Source organism: Xenia sp. Carnegie-2017, unplaced genomic scaffold (assembly GCF_021976095.1).
Source record: "Xenia sp. Carnegie-2017 unplaced genomic scaffold, XeniaSp_v1 HiC_scaffold_21, whole genome shotgun sequence".
Classification (NCBI taxonomy): domain Eukaryota; kingdom Metazoa; phylum Cnidaria; class Anthozoa; order Malacalcyonacea; family Xeniidae; genus Xenia; species Xenia sp. Carnegie-2017.
In genome coordinates, this window is record NW_025813484.1 from 2,880,085 (window position 1) to 2,901,570 (window position 21,486).

The following is a 21,486-nucleotide window of genomic DNA, read 5'->3' on the forward strand; positions in this document are numbered from 1 at the left end:
GTCAAGTTACATTCCTCTATGGTAAAAATAAATAAGAGTAAAATGTGATCGATAGATATTTTCTCGCGTTTACAAAAAAAATGATACAGTATAAGTTAAAGTTCGTAGCATACTTTTGCAAGAAAATGCTTCTTGATTTGTCAGGGAAAACTGAAAATATTTAACTAGGCTGACAGGCACAAACTTTCGTCAATTTTCACACAAACACGTGCTTTTCTGGTGAAAAGCACCCTATAGGACAATGACACGGTTTGATGAATTCATTCCAACCTTGTTCGTATGGCCATTTTTTTAAATCACTTATTCCGCCAGTAGTGATTTTAACAAGATAGGACAAAATATTGTCTCACTATGAAATTTTGTTTGTTATTTTACACAATAAGAAACACGGACAGATTTATAAACAATCATGGCATCACTCACAAGAACTTTCTCACCAATACTTTACACAATTACTGTCTTGGCTAGAGAAGTTTGCCAAGCATATTGAACTGCGCTTCTTTCCTCTCGATGATTTCAGCTTTCAAACTGTTCTCTTGAGTGGCAAGCGATGATGCGGCGGCTAAGAGCTCGGTACACCTGCATATAAGGAAGATACATATTCATATAAAATGGCTAACCTCCGGAGCAACCAAACCAAACATTAACCTAAAGAAAAACTTTATTTCCCCATACATCTCTGGCAATGAAACCTCGCACTTTAGTGTAAGCAGTTCTATTCCTTGTTTGCACAAATAATTTTTCATGGTCGTGTATGAGAACGTGTATACATGCTCATTTATATATTAATATATTCTATATTTTGGCAATTCATATTATTTCAATAAGCTGGGCTCTAATGTTCATTATAATGCTCGTTTTCCTGGAAAACTGTCACCACTATATAGGCAGTAGGTGCATGGTTTAAAGCTGTAAGGCATTCGTACTCCACCAGTTAAGTTTTCTCTCACCTTTCATGTTCATCCTTTTCTGCGAGTGCTATTTCTGCAAGACCATAAATCTCGTCGGAAAAAGACAAGATCTATATAAAATTTTGAAACATTCGAATGCAAATGCCATTGACGTGTTTTTGAATTTTCGCAATCACTACGCGGGGTCGTACCTTCGATTTGTCGTGTTCAAGAAGACGAGCAACTTCCTCTGCATTATTTTCAAGCTCGTATAAAGCATCCAGAATGTCATCTAGACAAATCGACCAATCAATTAGCGTGCTTTATGCAATGACAAGAGATGATGTTCCAGTCCCATAGTAGTTCCTATGGTCCTATCCTGAACTCCCCACAAAATTTCAGTAGAAGTTATCATTGTATGTACGTTCTATACCTTCATTCTGAGGCATGAGGATGTCCTGGAAGGAAAGATGATGTCTAGTAGCATCGATGCCTTTGAAAAAATTCTCGTATTCCGGATACAACTGCCGAATTTGGCTATCAAGTTTTCTCAGCACCTTTAACTAAACGAGAAAAGACACATTGTAGCCCAGAATGCTTGAAATTCGCAATATAATTGTAAATGTCTTTAAGTACGTGAAATATTTTGCAGAAAAACTGTTTACACTTTTTTTTTACCTGAAGGTCGATTTGTCTATTTATCTCTTCTTCTTTCCTTTTCTTGTGCAAAGAAAGTTTCAATTCGTGGTTTCTTTCTCTCATTTGTTCATTTAACTTTGACATGGAGTAAAACCATTCCTATGTTTGTACATGGCATTTATATTGAACTGAAATACATGGAACGCTACCTGAAGCAAATAATTGAAGCCAAAACTTACACCCAGACACGCAAGATTACACCCAGACACGCAAGATTACACCCAGACACGCATGTTTAGTGTTTAGAGATCCTCTGGCGGCGTGAAAATTGATTGAACTACACACAAGTGTCTGGATGTAATCTCGCGTGTCTGGGTGTAATCTCGCGTGGCTGGGTATAAGAAATTATAAGGTTTTCCTATTACAAAGTAACGCTCCAGGTATTTCAGTTCAATGGGCATATATGACTAATAGCGTAGCCTGGGGCAAAGTGCGACACTTTTCACATTTTGGATATATCTCGGTTGGGAAAAACTTATTTAACTCAAAGATTGGCACAATAAATCTCAAGGCCCTTCTGATATAAATAATGGATGAAAAAACGTTCAAATATAATAAGTATCGTTTCAGTATTCCATAATATCCGACAAGTCGAAGTGTCTCACTTTCCCCATTACCTGGGGCAAAGTGCGACACTTAGCTAGGGACCTTTTTTAATAGGTAATAGGGCACCGGAGGAGAAAAATTTGAGAAAACATCTCGAAAAATATATAAACTTTATTTGTACAAACAAATCTAAGATAAAAAGATTAATTAATCTATAGAAAGCTTAAGCTAAAATGTAAGTGTTCAAAATGTAAATGTTTAAAAGTCAAAAACAACTAATCTAATCACACAAGAAACAAATTTCGTCTGATGTGCACTCCTCGTGAACCCAAGCAGTGCAATTGTACAAACAATCCAATCAGTTTCACTTTCTTTCCAATTCCCACTGCAGACAGGGCAGATCCAGTCTGATCTATCATTCTCACATTCAGTCAGAACAGGTCTTGCAATATTCTTTTCCTTTGGTTTTCTTTTATTCTTTACCTTTGTGTTCTTTGCCTTGCCTTTTCTCTTATTTGTTTTTAAACTCTTCTGTGCCTGTTGTTCTTTCTCACTTTGTAGTTTTCTTTTATATGGGGAGCTTGTTATAATTTCAGATACCTCACGGACTTCTTTTGAAACAAAGTTTAGGCGTTGCCAAAATATCCTCAAATGATGTTGAGGATTGTGGGGATTGTGTTCTTGGGATTGGTGATTTTGGGGTGGATGATCTTGGACTGGCGCCAAAATCAGCACCAAGTGGAGAAGAAACAGGATATGTAGCAGGTGCCAAACTTTGTGTTGGAGGTGTTGTTGCTCTTGTGGTAACACTTTCATTCAAGTAAAGACATTCATCATGGCTTTCATTATCTCTAGCTTCTGGCATGTTCACCTCAATTTCATCCACACTGTTTGCAACCTCTCCACTTGTAGCAGAGGAAGTGGTAACCAACAAACATGGATCCTCCATATATTCGTGCTCTGGTACTACATCTGGATTGAATGGAACAATTCCACTTGTGCGAAAACCAGAGACAGCATTTTCCATGGTAGCAGATTTGACATAAGCTTCATTGAAAAGCTCTCCCAAATTCTCGGTTTGGATTCTTCGGCCAGGGTGATTTCTCATCCACTTCTGACAAGCATTATTATAATGTGTTTTAGTGGCTTGAAAAAGATCTATCCAGAGGTTGCAGCTTGTGAGTTGTATGGGGGCCAATGACAAAGAAACAATCCATTATCTCTGGCAAGATCAATTAATTGAAGACTTTTTGTATGGGTCTTGTGCCCATCAAAAATCATCAGAGCAGGGTTTTCTTTTGTGCAATTGGTATACTTAATGAAATGCCTTGTATATTGCAGAAATAGCTCGGTGTTGATCCAACCATTATCAGAGACTCCTTGCAAAGTTCCAACTGGTGCATGATCAGTGAGAGAATCTTTCTTATTTTTCCTTTTAAAGATCATCACGGGTGGAATGTAGTGGCCAGTACCACTTGCCGCACAAAGAACAGTTGTGGTAATTCCCTTTTCACCACTAGTTACTGAGGAAACACAATGTTTTCCTTTTTTTGCGACCACCTTCACCGGTTTGTGAACACTGGCAATTCCACTCTCATCACAGTTATAAATTCTGTGGGGTTGAAAATTGTGCTCAGTTAGAAGTTTCTCAAGATTACTGAAATATGTCCTCACAGCAGTCCTGTTCAGCCTATATACTCGATTTAAAGCAACACCTTGTGGTTTCCGTAAAGACAGGTCTGGATTTCTTTTTAAAAACCCTCGGACAAAATCTTCCCCGCAAAGTTTCTTTTCTTTTGAGAAAGGATTTGGAATCTTATTTTGGTCACAGAATTCATAAACTATTACCCTAAGGTCCATAATAGTTAGTCCGAAAAATGCATTATCCATATCTGTAATGTATTTGGCCAGCTGCTTCTCCTGGTCTTTGGACAAAACAGTGCGGAATCTTCCAAGCTTATTGTGGCACATGGTATCAATGTTATCATCAGTACTCTGTTCATCCAACTTCTTCAATCTTCTATTCAATGTGTCCTTTGGAACACCAAAAGTCCTGGCTGCTTGTCTAAGGGGCATTTCATTCTTGATGACACTTTTTATTGCCTCTTTCATATTACTCTCACTCCAGGACTCGTGGTCTGTCTTTCGAACATAATTTCTAACCATGGCTCTGCTAAAAATTAAACTAGACTTTAGATTTCAAATACATATTCTATTATAGTGAAGTCAACTGAGCTTATAGTCACTTAAAACAAACAATGCATACACAGAAACGCAAGCCAAAAGAAGCCAGATACATTATATCTTTTGATCACTTTTAAATATGGCGACTGTCTCACGTTGCCCCAAAGTAGTGCGGTTTTGATAAACTCAAATATGAATGTTGTCGTAGAAACTTTTTTGAAAAACGATGATTCAGTTCAAGGAACGACATCCAAACCGCAAGACTATGGAAAAATTACCAGCATTTGCCATGTATTGAATAAAATTTTTCAACATACCTGTTAACTCAACAAAACTTTATCGAGCACAATTTGAATTCACTCGTGAATTGACTTCACGAGACGGCCGCCATGCTTTCTCCGTTTGTAAATTTCTGCGATGTTTCACTTTTCTTACATGACACATATGACAGAGAAGCTGCTGACTGACTCTTAAGCTGCAGCTTAGTTTAACGGCTCAGATATTTAATAATCATTGGCAAATGTCGCACTTTGCCCCGGTGTCGCACTTTGCCCCAGGCTACGCTATTTAGGTTACGATAGGCACTGAATAACATTCATGCCTACCTGAGCCTGCTTTTCTTGTTTTTTAAACGCATTTTCTTGCTATACATCAGACAGAAAATATTAAAAACCTTCATTAATGATGCCACGAAACTTTTCACATCAATATGTGTTACCACCTTCATTCGTAAAAACTTCCATTGGCAAAGTCTGGCATAAATCATGTTGTGCTGAAGTTGACTCATTTCATTGTTAACAGCTTTTTTGTTTGAAACCTGAAACGGTTTGAGCAGCGAATGTTTTCGCAGTTAGGTGATAAAAAACCCCGAGAAAATTCATTTTCTTTACCTGTGTTGTTCGTTCCGCTTTAATTGGCATCGCATCTGCGATGAAAAAAGGAAAAATTCAATAAAAATTTATGTAACAATACATGTTTGGTAAATGGATTGGTGAAGATAAACAATACCTTTTCCTGTTTTTGTTTCATTTCTTTTCTTTTTCGAATTTAAATGTGCATGCGTAGCGAGCTCCGAAGAGTCCGCCCTAAAAATGGCACGTTAAAGTAGCATATTTATTCATCAAAACAGTCAAAAATTTTTGTATGAACTCTTACGTATCTACACTGATTGAAAATCTTTGCTATATGCCATATGTATGAAATGCTCTTGTCCAAAATAAATCGTGTACATTTCACGGGTGTTTAATCTTTTGATAAAACTTGTGCACACATTAAACTTTAGCAGGTTGATAATGTAAAGAAATAGCATAATGTTTAACATAACACAACACAGTCACATCATAAAAAAACATAACAACAAAACATAACACATTTTATATAATAAAAACAATAAAACGAGTGCATTGACTCGTCTATAGCCGTGTTTGCATAAGCTCAAAATCAATCGGTGCAAACCGATCTGAGCTCAAACCCAATGAAATCAATTAATCAATCAATGATGATTTGCAAAAAAATCATGAATACTTGTTAAAAGAAAATTTCAAACGCTTGTTTTAAATTTGTTTGTTTCGCATTATTTTACCATAAGAAAAGAAAGAAAGATGTTTTCTTTTTGCACAGGTTCATGCGAACCTCGGACCTTTGTGAGAACACTCCAGCAGGTTCTAGCCCTCGACATTCAGTTTTGGGCTAGCACTGATCTTCTCTCGAGTTCTACCAAAGGTCTACTCGGTTTGTACATATAAGCCTGTGCAAAAATGGTAAACATCTTTTACTTTTTAAATAAAACAACAAGTTCGATAAAACGCGTACGCGGATTGGTATATAGCCTGTGCAAGAGCTGAGCTCAATCAGTTAAATCAATCAAAGAAAATTTGCAATTCAATCATGAATACAGAGAAAAAAACATTAAAACAATAAACAATAACATAGGACAATATAAATTTATGTTACTTTACAAAATCACCTAAAAACAGCAAATATAACTTTCTACCTTTCATATTTTTGAATCTTCGTAATCTTGTCTTCTCTGTTCGCAAGAGCATCAGCAGGAGTTGAGGTGTGTAAAGGTTTTTGACTGTTTGTCGTAATGGATTCATTGATTGTTCTATCTCTCATGGACAATTTTGAAGTTTCTTCTTCGTTCTTCCCAGCCATTGCTGTGTTCCTTGAAGTTGCTTGACTTGTTTCTTTACTTTGGTGCTGTTTCGAACCGCGATCAATAATACATAACAACTAAATTTCCCTCAATGAATTTAAGCAATCTGGCCGCCCCAAGAACATTAATTGAGGGGCGGTTATTCAATGTGAATTTCTTTTCAAAAGAAATCAGTCTGCTACAAAGAAATATATGAAAAATCACCCCCCACTCTTCCATCAACGTTCTAAGGACGGCCCTTCAAGAATGTAAAAGCGAAAACCTCAACAGGATGTTTATAAATTTGATCAAAATTTACGAGCATTCTTACTTTGCTTGGTAGATTCCCTCCCGTTCGCGACATCGCTGAAGTCATATACTTTGACGAAACAACTGCAGAAATGAAAATTCTGAGAAAAGTTTGAAAAGTTTATATGCGAACGGTTGAAGATGACAGGCCAAAAAAATTTGACAATCACCTACCGCGGCATTGTTATAGACGAGCGCTACAAACCTCTGGTTTTTTTCTTCTTTTTCCGTAAAACTTTTTCCCCACTAGAATTAAGAAGTAATATAATGAACAATTAACCAAATGTGACAAGTGTAGCAGATCAACCATTCGGCAAACCAAGTTACAACAGCTAAATTTTGTATAGTATTTGTTTGTATGGAAATTCATAACTCGTAGCATTATTTTAATGAAAGTATTTTGACTTAAAAATTGAGCTGCATATAATTTATGATATGTTACTATTGTCAAGCACATCGATGTGAAATACGTAAAAAAACGAAAAACGTACCCGCCCTCTGGTTTAGACGCTCCTAGACTTGAAAAACCTGCAAAAGATAAAAAACCTCCTCAAACTTTCCGTAATACCATAAAACCTCCATGTATAAGCCCTCCCGTGAATAAGCCTACCAAGATCGTGACAAAAACCCTACCCGCGTATAAGCCCATTTCTCCATTTCCATACAAGCCCGCGTACTTTGTAATGTAATGTTCACAGATCCCATCACTAATTAAAATTTAGTGCACCACCCCCATAAAAAGTGCTAACGATCTTATAAAAATTAAGAGCTTATAGACGGAGGTTTACGTATTTAGCAAAGTTTGAACGAGTTTCCTTTTGTGATGTAGGTTTGGGTTGCCGCCGCGTCGCAGGTATTTTATTCGCTCGGCGTTGGTTGGGGAACCGTTTTGGTATATGGAAGCTACAACAAGTTTAATAATTATTGCGCGTTGTAAGTCTAAACTTTTATATCTAACTGTTATTACTGGGTATCTATGTATTATCTGTTGATGAAGGGTAGCCTGATTAGATCAATAGAATGTTTTCACTTATTCCTCATTCATCAACCTAACAATGAAGCAAAGCTCAATATCTATACGAAACCTGTATCATCGAAGTTTGGTTGCGAGACACGGAGGTCAGGTTGATCCATATTCGTTGTGGTATTCTGAGAAGTCAATGATACGTCGGTACACGATCCACTGTCAAGAAAACTGACGTACGAGCGTGGGTTTCCTTTCTCCTGAACAACAACGGTTTCCACTGCCTTGCTGCGTGGATCAACGGGACTACCAGCAACAGTGCTGAGAGATTCATCTAAAATAGAACAGACTTAGGATAATACAGACTATTTACGATGTTACATCGAGCCTTCATGCAACCTTTGGTTGATTTACAAGATTGGGGAAGAACTGAGGATGATAAAGTTGAGCAAAAGGTAAGAGTCTTTGAGATCAATCTTTGGCAAAGGGCAAAAAAAAGCAGTTGATAGTTACATGTTTGAGTTAATAATAATATAATAATAATAATGGACTCCGTCGATTTCGACGTATGAGGGTTCCCAAAGTGGAACATCCTGGTTACTTAAATTATAGTGAAAGCAGCTGACCAGACTACAATCACTCGTACCTTTCACAACTACAACGCTGATATCAGCGTGACACAGTGTGACAAGGCTGCAACATTGCAGATGCAGATACAGTCCATCCGAGGACATAGTTTCCTCAACCAAATTTCACATGGCTTTGGTCAACCCGGGCTAGGTTTACAGACACATTGCCAGATGTGCCACGAGCCGATTGAACCCGCGCCGTCTGGCTTACAGCTCACGCAATTAACCATTCAGCCACCCGCCCGTCCCATATGTGGAGTTAAACTGAAGATGACTACCGCTAAGGTTGTCGAAACGTCAGTCAACAACAACAAAAACTTGTCCTTCTCAGGACTATACCAGCCTGGACGATCTACATTTACAAACATGAAACGATACTCCCGGGCTCAAACCATTTACTTTAGTTGATAGTTACTTAAGACATCTCCAGTAAAGATGCAGGGGTTGATTACACGAAGCCTGGTTGTGAAACTCCCGAGTTTGAAGATATTAAAGATATCAAAGAGTGTTGCGCATCCACTCTTTGGGTTAATGATAAAGCATTTCAGATAAATTAAAGATATCAAAGAGTGTTGCGCATCCACTCTTTGGGTTAATGATAAAGCATTTCAGATAAATTAAAGATATCAAAGAGTGTTGCGCATCCACTCTTTGGGTTAATGATAAAGCATTTCAGATAAATTAAAGATATCAAAGAGTGCTGCGCATCCACTCTTTGGGTTAATGATAAAGCATTTCAGATAAATTTGACATCTTACTTTCACTTTTTGGTTGACTGCTGTCGGAAAAATTTGGATCATCTTTCAACAGTAAAGACGTTGATAGCTTAAACGATGGTACCGTCTCTACAGGTATACTGATCTTTCCTGCATTTCCATTGGCTGACACCACAGGCATACCAATATTTCCAGTATTTTCATTGGCTGCCTGACTGATGGCTATTTCTCTGAATGGGCAAATGATACTTTAATTTTCTATGGTGATTTGAAAATTATGAATACGACGAAAATTGTGTATGGATCAACGCACAAACCTAGCTTTCTTAGGTGAATGACAAACAACCTTGGCAGGGGACTTCATGTAAGTAGCTTTTATGGGAACTTCCTTATCAGTGTGACTTATATGGCGATAAGTGGCATCAACTGCCAGAACAGATTTCTAATAATGTAATCATTGAATAAACATTAGTACACGTGAGATGAGTAGTCTATTTCCTCTATTTTACCTGTTTGAGTGGGAAGTCTACAGACAGGGAAGGTGTTCCACATCATGCTGATTCAAAAACACATGCAGGAAATCACTTGAAATAAACACATTTATATCCTATTAAGATTCCCTCTGGAGATTTCTTATCAGTTAAGTTCTTTATATGATATGGAGTTTGTTCAAGTTGACTCTAGATGAAATAATCACTTTAAATCACATCATAATCACTCCAGCTATACCAGGAACTTACTTCGAATTTTGGTGGATTGAATTGATGATCCAAATGTTGAACATCCCCAACTTCATCTTCAAGGTCAGAAAGCGACAATGATGCCGATGGCTGAGCTTTTGATGGAGAATTTTGCAACATTGGTGCGACACAACTTGAAGGATTACTCGAGTTCCTGTAATAACACAGATTCCATACTTTAATAAATTTTCAAGAGTTTATAATTCTTTTGAAGAGAATGTTTTTCACAGAGATTTTAGCTGTTCTAAATTTTTATACTTTGTCCATTGTAAAACATAACATTTTACCTACAGCAAAGAGCTTTTACTACAAATGATTAAATGTTTGCTTAATAATCTTTGTAATTATAAGTTGACACTCAATGATTACTTCCCCACATGAAGCTCATATATAAGGGCATATATACATAACACACATACTCTTCGGAAACGAAGACTGAATTGAAGCTCAAATTGAGAGATCTTCTTGCACGTGAATTATGACTGATCGCTGAACCAGGAGAATGCTTTAATCTGTGAGAAAAATGCCAACATGAAAAAGTGAAAAAGCAAAAAAATTTTTAAAAACGTCTCAAGTTGCTTCATGCTAAGATTGTGTGTTACTGAATTTCTAAAAGATTGGAGCTTTGGAAGTTGAAGTGTCAGGTGGTTTCATCAGCTTTAACAAACTATTGACACAATAAACTTTGTCTTAACAATCTTTCAGTTTCATTCAATAGAACGCAGTCAAGTTCTGTGAGCTTTTTAATAAAACATTACTAGTAATAAAACAAACCCATGATTTTTTAAAGACGAGTTAGCATCAGTAGATAGACGACCTTGGGCCAATGATTGTCTAAACAAAGCAACAAATTGAATAAAATTCTTCAGCTTAACTTCAAACACACATATTTTACATAAACATACGACAAATATCAAGTTTGAGTACACTTTAAATCATGATGTACAAAACCAATTTTTACCTTGCAGTATGTAGTTGTGGAGTTTGTGCTGCTGGTGCAGGTTTATACATTAACCTCTTGGATCTGGAGGACATTTCAACGACAGGAAAATACGTTTTGAACGATTTAACCACTTTCAAGAACACATTTTCATTTAAAAAAAGGAAAAACCACAACAAAACAAAAGAAGCGAAGTTCGATTCGTGGCCGCCATTTTTTAAATTACCCGCGATGTCGGGGATCTGTTAGGATCATGTGGGATGCAAATTTTTCTTCGATCACTTTCTCAATTTCTTCCAGTGATTCCTTCTATTCTGCATAGCACCCTTGGATCAACCTTGTATACATTTTGTACTTGATGGGTTTAAAAATAGAAAATAAAGGGAACTGAGCAACACGTTGCGAGGTCGATGTGAATTTACAAATCTTTGTTTCAGAACATTGAAACGATCTAATTTCAGCATTTATTCAGCTATAATTAACTAAAATAACGGATATCCCTGCTCCTTTCATCCCCCCCCCCCGTAATTAACACATACATTTTCGACAACACTACGTATATATTTGTGTCGCCAACAGCCCTATTCAATGTCGCTCCAATAATAATCGACATCTTCTTTATACTCATCATCATCTGTCTTCGTGATCCTTTCAGGAGTCGTGCCAATATCAACAGAATTGCTACGCAGAACAGTACGATTGCTTTCAGAAAGCCGGCTTTTAAATTTCATCTGAAAAATTTAATGCATCCTGCTATGAAAGAGATCATAAGTAACAAGTGTTGTGACAGAATTCTACAATACCTTGTTGAATCCAATAAACACTTTTCTTTTTTGTAACTGATTTATGTAGCGATCGATTTTCTTTCTACATACAAAGAAGAAAAGGTTTCCCTTAATCTCCCGACGATAGCCAACAATGTACGTAATTGAGAAACTTACTCATCGGGAAAGTAAAAAAATATGTTGAAAAGAAATTTCTATCGTGAAAGATGATTCATATTGAAAAACTAATATCTCTCATGTGGCATACCGATCCACACTCTTCAGTAATCCGGGTGTCATTACGTCACTGTCGGAGGATTCCGAGAGAGGACCAAGAGGTCTAAGGCAATTAACTGGAGTGACACAGCATGTTGAATTCCATTCTGTTTTGACTAGATTTCGTACGCTCCCGTCTAGAACCACTGGTGATATACTATACTGAATACCAACAAATTTCTTCAGGAAATTAATCATCAAAGATCATGTTACATGTTTGTGGATGTAGATCGTCCAGGTTAGTAGAGTCCTGAGAAGGAATGCTTTTGTTAATGTTGACTGACGTTTCGACAACCTTCAGATTAGTCATCTTCAGATTCCAGTGAGGAGTAAACGTAGGTGACTCTGAAGATGACTACCGCTACGGTTGTCGAAACGTCAGTCAACATCAACAACAACAGTCTTGATCAGGACTCTACCAACCTGGACGATCTTCATCCACAACCATTAACGATACCCCCGGGTTCAAACCATTCACGTTATAAAAGATCATGTTGTCAATTAGAAAGTCAGTCTCGTTCCCCATGATTTTCCTTCATGTTTTTGTCGCTCCACTTTTTAAGTACTTTGTGCAGTTTGTGGTAGTAAATCAATGTTCGTTATTATTCTGATACTTCATCGAACATACTACCTTAAGCAGAGGTTTTTTATCGCGAAATGGAGTTCCCTCGAAAGCATCGTCTTCGTATCCTTCATCTTGCTCTTCAAGCCTTGCTCGAAGTTCTTGTTTACGAGCTAAAGATCCTTTCTTAACTATTTCAATAAAAAAGAAAATGAGAATGAAAACATAAGCCATGTACATATCTTTTCATCAAGGCTGCAAACCTTTTGCAGACTTTTTCAGCGTCATTTTTCCTTTCTTTTCAAACGATGGTAAGACCTTAGTTTCATTAACTTTAACCTTATCCACGAGATCATTGTGAGGTGTTTTTTGAGCAGCAGTTTTCTTAATCGAGTCGGCTGTAGCCTCTCCAGACATTACTTCCACATAGAAGCTATTGCTGACTGCAGCATTAGAAGGACTACGGTGTCTTTTTCTTAAATTGTAAACTTTTCTCACTTCAGAATGTCGTGAAATAACTTTAGATGCATTTCTCACTGACGTACTTTTGCGTGACCCGGACCTGCCATTTATCAATTCAACTTCATCAGGTGTATTGATAGTTAAGGCAATTTTGTTGGAAACTTCATTAAACATTGTGCTGGGATTTGCTAATCGATGTCTTGAAATGTCATTTTTGTGATTTTTCAAATCTCTTACTTCAACTTGACAGTCTTTCCACATTGCAATATTCTTCCTAATCTGTAAAGATCTTCCAAAAGAGCGAGTATGTCCCTGGGCTAGAGAAATACAATTAATGAAAATATATTGTAATCATACTTCCGATGGTTGGGAAAATTGTTCACAAATTAAATCACATATCTGAGCAAAGCATGAATAACTTGTAAATCAATACCAATTTTAGACAAGTGACTTTCCTTTAGATTCTTTGGACAAGGCTGAAAATAGAACAAAGAGTTTGCATTAAGTTAGTTAATATCTAAGCAAGATTTCTATGATAGGCTAGCCACATTGTTGAAATGAATGACAACATCAAGTTAATATCTAAGCGAGATTTCTATGATAGGCTAGCCACATTGTTGAAATGAATGACAACATCAAGTTAATATCTAAGCAAGATTTCTATGATAGGCTAGCCACATTGTTGAAATGCATGACAACATAAGTTAATATCTAAGCAAGATTTCTATGACAGGCTAGCCACATTGTTGAAATGCATGACAACATCAAGTTGTTTGCAACATCACTAAATCACAACACAAATAAGAAATCTTCAAAGAGCAAAAACATTAACAAACAATAACAATTTTGTTATATTGAAAACTCCATTACCTCAGTACTAAGGATGCTATTTGAATTACAATCTGAGCTTGAATAACTCAGAGTTCTAACAACACTCCCACTATCTGACGAACTGCTTTCAAATCCATTTTCTCCAGGATGTCTTGTCTTTAAGACTAGTCAAAATATAGTATTATAATCAGCCTTTATTCGCAGAGGCATAGCCATTTTGCAAGTTTAATCATGTTATTTATTGTGGTGTTCACTCAGTGTAAAATCAATAGATTTCCAAGGAAATGAATAATGACTTGAAATTTACATAACATGAGCAAACTTGCAGGCTGGCTGTACCAATTTCTATCTCAACTACAGCACCGGTACATTTATCTACACAACCAAGTGTACATTTAACGCACACAACGAGACAGCAACCAATTGGAATTTGGCATGGGATTTTGGCTATGAGATTTTGAAGTGAAAAATCTTTTTTCATCATGAAAAATTCTTATTGACGTGCATGCAGATGCTGAGTATAAAATCTTTAATGAGGGGCAGTACTCTCCAAAATTCACAACGCATTCTATCTTTAAAAACAATATACATCATTTTCAGATTACCTGAAGTTGTATCTTGAGATTGGCAACTTTGCAAAGCATTAAGTCTGGCTGACCTTCGGACATGATTACTTCCTCTTTGAGATTTTCGCAAATTACGACTCATATTGGATGAATGTGAGAAGCCTTATGTATGTTACAACAAACTAAAGTATAAATAACTATATATATTCTTCTTTTTCCATGCAAGACATTGCTATATGATACACATAATAGTCTTGAATTTATGACTGATTTACCTTTCGAGAAGGGAAGCTGAGAACACTTTTCTATGCATTTTTAAATCTTTTATTTACATTTTGAGCAGACACCATTTTGAACTTTTGAAAACCGCCGCCGAATGACGTAACGTGCATGACGTGCTTATGTGATGACGAACCATCAAATACAAACTTAAACTCTTATTAATTTCCGTTTTTAATGTATTTTAAGTGTTTTTTAACTGTTTTTATCCAAATAAAAAGAATCTATACAAAATCTATTAAATATAAAAAAATTTCTTGGATGAAAATCATGCTTTTCTTTTCTATTTCTAAGAAATAAAGAACATAATTTTACGATAGCAAATTAACGGTTTTCCGCCAGCGAAACGGTTTGTTTCAAATTTCGTGAGCTGGCGTGTGCTAATTCATTTTCAAAACATAACAAAGACTGCGATCTTGAGTTTTAAATGTAAACTATAAAGTCTAGTACGCAGTGAAATGAAAGAAAAAGTAAAAGAGAAGTGTGTAGGAGGACATCAAAATGAGGCGAAGACAAAAATGGAAACAAAAGATGAAAAAGAGACGATATGCATGGAAAGAAACGACGCAGTTGCCTACGTGGAACTACTCATTCCAGATAACGAATGCCAACTAACTTCAGCGTTAAATTTACCTCTATCAAAATGCACGACAAGTACATCGACTACTTCCAGAGCAGCACAAGCCTCGCGTCCCGAAAGAGCAGTTTATATTTCATCATCACATCCTTACTTACAGGTAATAAGTTCCATCTCACATGCACTTCACGAATACCAGTAAATCTCCGTTTTCCTTGACCAATATCGTCGCACATTAATTCCTAACATCTTCATGCAAGTAAGATAAACTGAAACCTATTTCATTTCTCTAACAGCAGCCGATTGAGTCGATCAGATCCAACGAGATCACGAATGCACAAACTTACAGTCACCTACAAAGAAATGAGAAGAGTCTACAAGTAAACATAGCCAATCTTCGCGCTCCTCTCAATTCACCTCAATATCCCCCGTCAGAGAATCAATCAGCAAGAAACTTTCTTCCGTATCATTACCCGTCATCGAAGCTAGAAAGAAACAACGCGACTCCTGTCATAACTGAAGGTGAAACCCGTTGCAAGATTGCAGAGTCTCAAGTCCACCACTTGCCGCTAACGAATGGTGATAGCGGGCGTAAACGACATAGAACAAACAGTGGATCAAAGAGTGCACTCCAAAGAAAAATGGAGCATCTGGATAAAGAAAAAGAAAGAAGGTAGGCCATACATGAAGGTGAAATTTTTCAACCACAGCTTTAACTCGTTCATATACAGTACTTTTAAACTTTCCGTGAATTTCAGACTGCGACAAACAAAATGCTACGACTATTTACGAGGTTTAGTACCTTGTGGAAGTATCAAGACGGATAAAGCGAATATCTTGGAGGTGACAGTTGCCTATTTAACATTTATCAAAGATACGCTTGGTAAAACAATGGAAGTGATTGATAAGGTTTGTGGAGAAATATCGAAATGTCATTGTGACAATCACAATGAACTGAAGTAGATCTATTTTTAGAACTTTGTCGATGATATCGAAAGGAACAAAGAGAGTTCAGAAGAGGCTAAATGGTAGTTGGAAGACGAGTGGAAATGATGCATTAATAAAATTTGAATAATAAAAACGAACACCTTTATAAACTTAGTTTATGCAAGTTTTGACGCGAATTTTTTAATAATGAAATAAATTTATTCCCTACATAGATTCTGTGTTTATCTCTGTGGTCTTTGGCGTTGACTTGGTGAATTATTTTCACTCGTTGAAAAGAGAATATTTTGAAAATAAAGATAAATTTTAGTGTTCTTTTCGTATGGAGAAATATAATCTTCATTATAAAGATTTCGACGATTGAAAGTTTCAATTGATAAACTTTGGGCGACCGAGAACAAAATATCATACCTGCGTATTGTGCAAAATATGAAAAAGGACTGGTACCCAGCTTGAATGCACGCTACTTGCTTATGGTTTAAGACAAGGACAAGGCGTACAACTCTACCTAATCCATGCATTGAATCTCCCAATAACATTCATAAATTTCATTTCTACAGTGATATCCTGACATCTGTTGGATAGTTAGGAGTTTCGCTCACCATATTTGATGATGAGTTATTTGATAAAAACCGTTTGAAGGATGGCATAGCAAGTCTCGGTTTGGCGAAAATGACGTATATGGAAAACAGGACAACGAGAGAACAAAGGAACAGAACGACTTTAAATGCCGAATCACCGAGGACAATGAAGGATAGACGAGGGTTTAAAATCCCTTTTGTGCTCGCTTGCATCTCCCTGTAAACACAAGTTATCAGCGTCAATAAAGAATTTCTTGACCGAGCAAAATTACTAAAAGCTGGAGGAAATAAAATTGCAATGTCACAAAAAAAATCAATCAAATTATCGGTCTATGGCTACAATTTATTCTTCATAAACGCTTTTACCTTATAAGAACTCTTACCTCAGTGGCAAAAATCGTGTTCGGTATAAAATAGCACCAAGCGTCCACTGGATCTCTTTACCATCAATCATAAATGTTGGATGAAGTCGACGGTAATATCGAGGAAACCCAAAACCATCATGTAAAACGGTGGTCATCCATGCGGATTTAAAGCATTGGTACCTAAAATGAGAGAGCAGCTTTGTTGAAAAATGAGTACAAAATTGACATTAGATTGGTGAGTTTAGGATAAGTCATAAATTTCGCGTGAAACATGTCAAATTTCTGCATGAAAAAGCAAACGTAGTTGATGAAGAAGCAAACGTAATTGATGAAGAAGCAAACGTAATTGATGAAGAAGCAAACGTAGTTGATGAAGAAGCAAACGTAACAGATGAAGAAGCAAACGTAATTGATGAAGAAGCAAACGTAGTTGATAAGAAGCAAACGTAGCAGATGAAGAAGCAAACGTAGTTGATGAAGAAGCAAACGCAGTTGATGAAGCAAACGTAGCAGATGAAGAAGCAAACGCAGTTGATGAAGAAGCAAACGTAGTAGATAATGTAGAAAACCTAAGACTCACATGAATCGATGTTCGTCAGCGAAAGGATACAAACGACTTTGGAACCGTTTATGCAGCACTGGCCACTTCGTTTTACAAAATTCCTAGAAATGAAGTCATTTAAAAATGTTCGGAGACGAAAAGTCAGGCAAAGCCAACCACGGGCTTTTTACAATTGCAATTAAAATTGTACAGCAAAATCATGATAAATTTCTTCTATCAAGCTCTAGAGAAGGCCATAGTAATTTTATAAAACGTTTCAGTACATACATTTCAAAATGAGAGTGAAATGATTTAACACTTGACAGACTAATGATACGAAACACCATAGTACTTTTAGTGGCTTCTAGCTCATTTTTATAGCGTTCTCCAGTTCTCTGTCTACGTAACCGAATACTAACGAAACTGCAGGGCAAAATATTGCATATAATTGCTACATGCCTTAGAAGCAGCATCAAACTTTCTTGCATCGTATACACCAGGCAAACGAAGAACATCGTTGACCGAATACCAGAACTCAGAAAAGCCATAAAAATCCGTGGAATTAAATGATATCTGTGGTTGATAGACACCGTTCAAAGAGCAAGGGGGATTTTCACAAGGTTCCGAATTGTTCAACAACGGAGTGAGCTGATTACGACAGACATCAAAATTTCCCAAACCTTTCATACGGTAGTTGACACCTTTGTGTGATCCTTTGATGCGGATATCTGAGGGTAGACATGGATCAAGATGTATCCGGGAATGGCTAAAACAGAATAACTAAATTACTATGAAAGCAAAGCAATGAAACGTATGAAAAGCACATGAAAAGCACAGGTTGTGGGTTGAAAAGTATGAAACAGCAAACCTGGGAAGGGAATGGTTCTTCTTTGTAAAAATCATATCAAGATAGCGACTGCGAGCAGTCGTTGCACCGAAACCCAAAAATGTTGAAACGTACAATATGTATTTATGTACAGTCATATGGGAATCACAGCCAAGATTAACTTCCGTTTTTAAACCGGCGGGAAGTTTTACCTAAACAAAACAAAACAAAACGAGGATTGGTCAATCTACACAAATGCAAGGCAGTTGAGCATTATTTTTTGTTCAATTTGTCGTCCCCCAACTCACGGTTTCAGGTACTTCGAAGGTGATTTGCGTAGATGCGCCACCCATGTCGAGAGAGCCAACAGTTTTCTTCCTTTCTTTAAGATCGCTTGTATTTTCAGAATGATGGGAAGCTTCAATAGGAAAACAGGATAAACAGGATGTGCAAGGTATGAGATAGGTACCTCCCTTAACATCCCCTATTATTTGGTCAGGGGATTTTGAACAGCACAAAGGGATTATGAATGATGCCTCACATTTTAAGTAGGAACCAATTGACAGGACAATGTATACCTTGAATATTCATCATGAAATCTCATTAGCAAGTACATAAATATGCATGAGGCTGTCTGGGAGAGTTCTTTTGCAACTAAAGCATTTTATAAATAAGAAACTCTCTTTTGAGCCTACTCCCTTGATTTTGCATGGTGCTACAAAGACGTATGTATGAAAATGTTCAATTGGTTATGGAAACAATTTTTAATTTCATATAAATGCATACCTTCTGAATGGTCGAACCGTCCAAGCACATAGTTTATAGTTATCCAAGCGTATATACCTAAATAATGAATTGTAATCAGCTTTCATAGTTTACACGGTAAAAATCAAAACATAAATATTATAATGGCTGTGGCAAAATTTAGAAAATATGTAAATCAGCTCAGTTGTGGCAAAAAATGTAATTAATTTTGTAAACAATTACCTTCCTGTTTGCCTGTTATAACTTCAACTTGCGAGGAAGAAAAGAGAAAAAGAAATTTTTTTGGTATTTCTGTGACAAGGTTGTTAATGATAGCATCCTGTTTTTGTTTTGAAAGCAGTCTCATTCCAGCTGTAGCTAGAATATACAACGGTGTCTCAGAATGCTTGGACTTTGGAATGTGATTAGCTGCGTGTCTTAACAATGGCGCGATATAGCTTGAAGAGTTCTCAGGTTTGTCTTCATAAGTTGATAGACCTAAAAAGCAATTCAATAGCAAAAACAGATTGAAGACAATTGATATGAGATAATTGTAGCTACAGATAGTTGAAGGTAGCAACACATAGCAAACAATTGCAAAAATAGACAGCCAACAATTGCAACAAGAGACAGCCAACAATTGCAACAATAGACAGCCAACAATTGTAACAGAAGATAGCCAACAATTGCAACAATAGACAGCCAATTGTAACAAAGACAGCCAACAATTGTAACAAGAGACAGCCAACAATTGAAACAATAGACAGCCAACAATTGCAACAATAGACAGCCAACAATTGTAACAATAGACAGCCAACAATTGTAACAATAGATAGCCAACAATTGTAACAATAGATAGCCAACAATTGTAACAATAGATAGCCAACAATTGTAACAATAGATAGCCAACAATTGCAACAATAGACAGCCAACAATTGCAACAATAGACAGCCAACAATTGTAACAGAAGATAGCCAACAATTGTAACAATAGATAGCCAACAATTGTAACAAGAGATAGCCAACAATTGTAACAATAGACATCCAACAATTGTAACAATAGACAGCCAACAATTGTAACAATAGACAGCCAACAATTGTAACAATAGACAGCCAACAATTGTAACAATAGACAAACAATTGCAACAGTAGACAGCCAACAATTGTAACAGAAGATAGCCAACAATTGTAACAATAGATAGCCAACAATTGCAACAGAGATAGCCAACAATTGTAACAATAGACAGCCAACAATTGCAACAATACAGCAAACAATTGCAACAATAGATAGCCAACAATTGCAACAGTAGACAGCCAACAATTGTAACAATAGACAGCCAACAATTGTAACAGTAGATAGCCAACAATTGTAACAACAGATGGCCAACAATTGCAATAATAGACAGCCAAAAATTGTAAAAATAGATAGCTGACTATAACATTTGTAATATAAAACAACTAAATATTTCTGACGTCCTTACGTGAACATAAAATTATCCTACTCACCTGGTCGAACTTTCATTCGTACAGGTTTACCATCTCTATCAATCATCTGTTTAATATTCAATAAATGTTCTGGGTTACCATTATGATCTGGCCAATAATAAATAAATACTCTACTTCCGCTACTACCACAGTCAAGAACTATGCCATAGTGAAATTTGGAATTGGAATCGTGAATCCATTCCTCGTGATTGGATACAACAGAAAATTTATGACGTGATCTATCCTTGCGAATATCCATCGTTATCATAAGGATAATAATAAATACAACTACAATGGCAATGAGAAGGTAGTGTCTTCTATGATGTTCCGTTTTTTGGGGGTTCTGTATCTCATTTTCTGCTTGCCAGAATGTCATTTTCAAGTTGAATGACACGGGAAAGTTTGTCCACGGACACAAAATTCTGCAAATAACCAATGGGATGTAAGTTACTTGATGAAACAGCTCATTTAGACCTATTACTGCAACTAAAACTCGCTCAGGTTGATAGTATTTCACTTATACTGAAGATGGCATCATGAGATATCGAAACATGTCTATTTTAAAAAAACTTGTCTATTTTAAAAAAACTTGTCGTTTATATTAAATGCGCATTAGCAACAGTGCTTTTACGAAATGATAGTATAAACTTAAAAAAAATTATTCATTCATTCATTCATTCGCAGTTACTCACATACCTTCGTGGCATATGATTTCCTCCAGTAGAAACGATACCTCATCAAAGACTTGAAGCATCAGAAAAGCATCTTTTGGCTGCGTTTTGTTTAAAAGTTTAAAAATAGTCGCCGAACTCCATTCATACTGATTCGTTCATATTTATCACATCCCCTCGATCGAAGCAATGTACACGTCAGGGTTAGTTGTATAACAAGGTACACAAAGGAATATTTACCGGTAGTTATGGCTACAA

General features: G+C 36.5%; 3 protein-coding genes across 3 annotated transcripts; all 3 read right to left on the minus strand.

Annotated features, from left to right (window-relative positions):
- Positions 1 to 43: 43 nt before the first annotated feature.
- On the minus strand, positions 44 to 10,954 carry LOC124443804. The gene is made up of 20 exons (XM_046994336.1): positions 10,776 to 10,954; positions 10,589 to 10,648; positions 10,234 to 10,326; positions 9,815 to 9,968; positions 9,392 to 9,516; positions 9,117 to 9,304; positions 7,851 to 8,063; positions 7,257 to 7,293; positions 6,971 to 7,011; positions 6,788 to 6,849; positions 6,313 to 6,521; positions 5,328 to 5,404; positions 5,210 to 5,244; positions 5,041 to 5,136; positions 4,925 to 4,963; positions 1,569 to 1,688; positions 1,324 to 1,453; positions 1,103 to 1,182; positions 951 to 1,021; positions 44 to 579 (listed from the first exon to the last, which is right to left on the minus strand). Exons 1-20 carry the CDS (start codon positions 10,847 to 10,849, stop codon positions 465 to 467), a joined length of 2,019 nt encoding a protein of 672 aa, XP_046850292.1. The 5' UTR covers positions 10,850 to 10,954; the 3' UTR covers positions 44 to 464.
- Positions 10,955 to 11,167: 213 nt separating this feature from the next.
- Positions 11,168 to 15,111, minus strand: LOC124444707. The gene is made up of 11 exons (XM_046995344.1): positions 14,491 to 15,111; positions 14,255 to 14,397; positions 13,689 to 13,813; positions 13,252 to 13,294; positions 13,056 to 13,135; positions 12,902 to 12,918; positions 12,620 to 12,831; positions 12,426 to 12,547; positions 11,787 to 11,956; positions 11,558 to 11,621; positions 11,168 to 11,485 (listed from the first exon to the last, which is right to left on the minus strand). The coding sequence occupies exons 2-11, from the start codon at positions 14,355 to 14,357 to the stop codon at positions 11,336 to 11,338; spliced, it is 1,086 nt and encodes a 361-aa protein (XP_046851300.1). The 5' UTR covers positions 14,358 to 14,397; positions 14,491 to 15,111; the 3' UTR covers positions 11,168 to 11,335.
- A 1,053-nt stretch (positions 15,112 to 16,164) lies between these two features.
- LOC124444705 (ectonucleoside triphosphate diphosphohydrolase 4-like) lies at positions 16,165 to 21,440 on the minus strand. Its single transcript, XM_046995336.1, has 10 exons — positions 21,254 to 21,440; positions 20,579 to 20,979; positions 19,317 to 19,571; positions 19,116 to 19,172; positions 18,638 to 18,747; positions 18,372 to 18,541; positions 17,963 to 18,269; positions 17,543 to 17,625; positions 16,981 to 17,142; positions 16,165 to 16,814 (listed from the first exon to the last, which is right to left on the minus strand). Exons 1-10 carry the CDS (start codon positions 21,262 to 21,264, stop codon positions 16,571 to 16,573), a joined length of 1,800 nt encoding a protein of 599 aa, XP_046851292.1. The 5' UTR covers positions 21,265 to 21,440; the 3' UTR covers positions 16,165 to 16,570.
- Between the last annotated feature and the right edge of the window lie 46 nt (positions 21,441 to 21,486).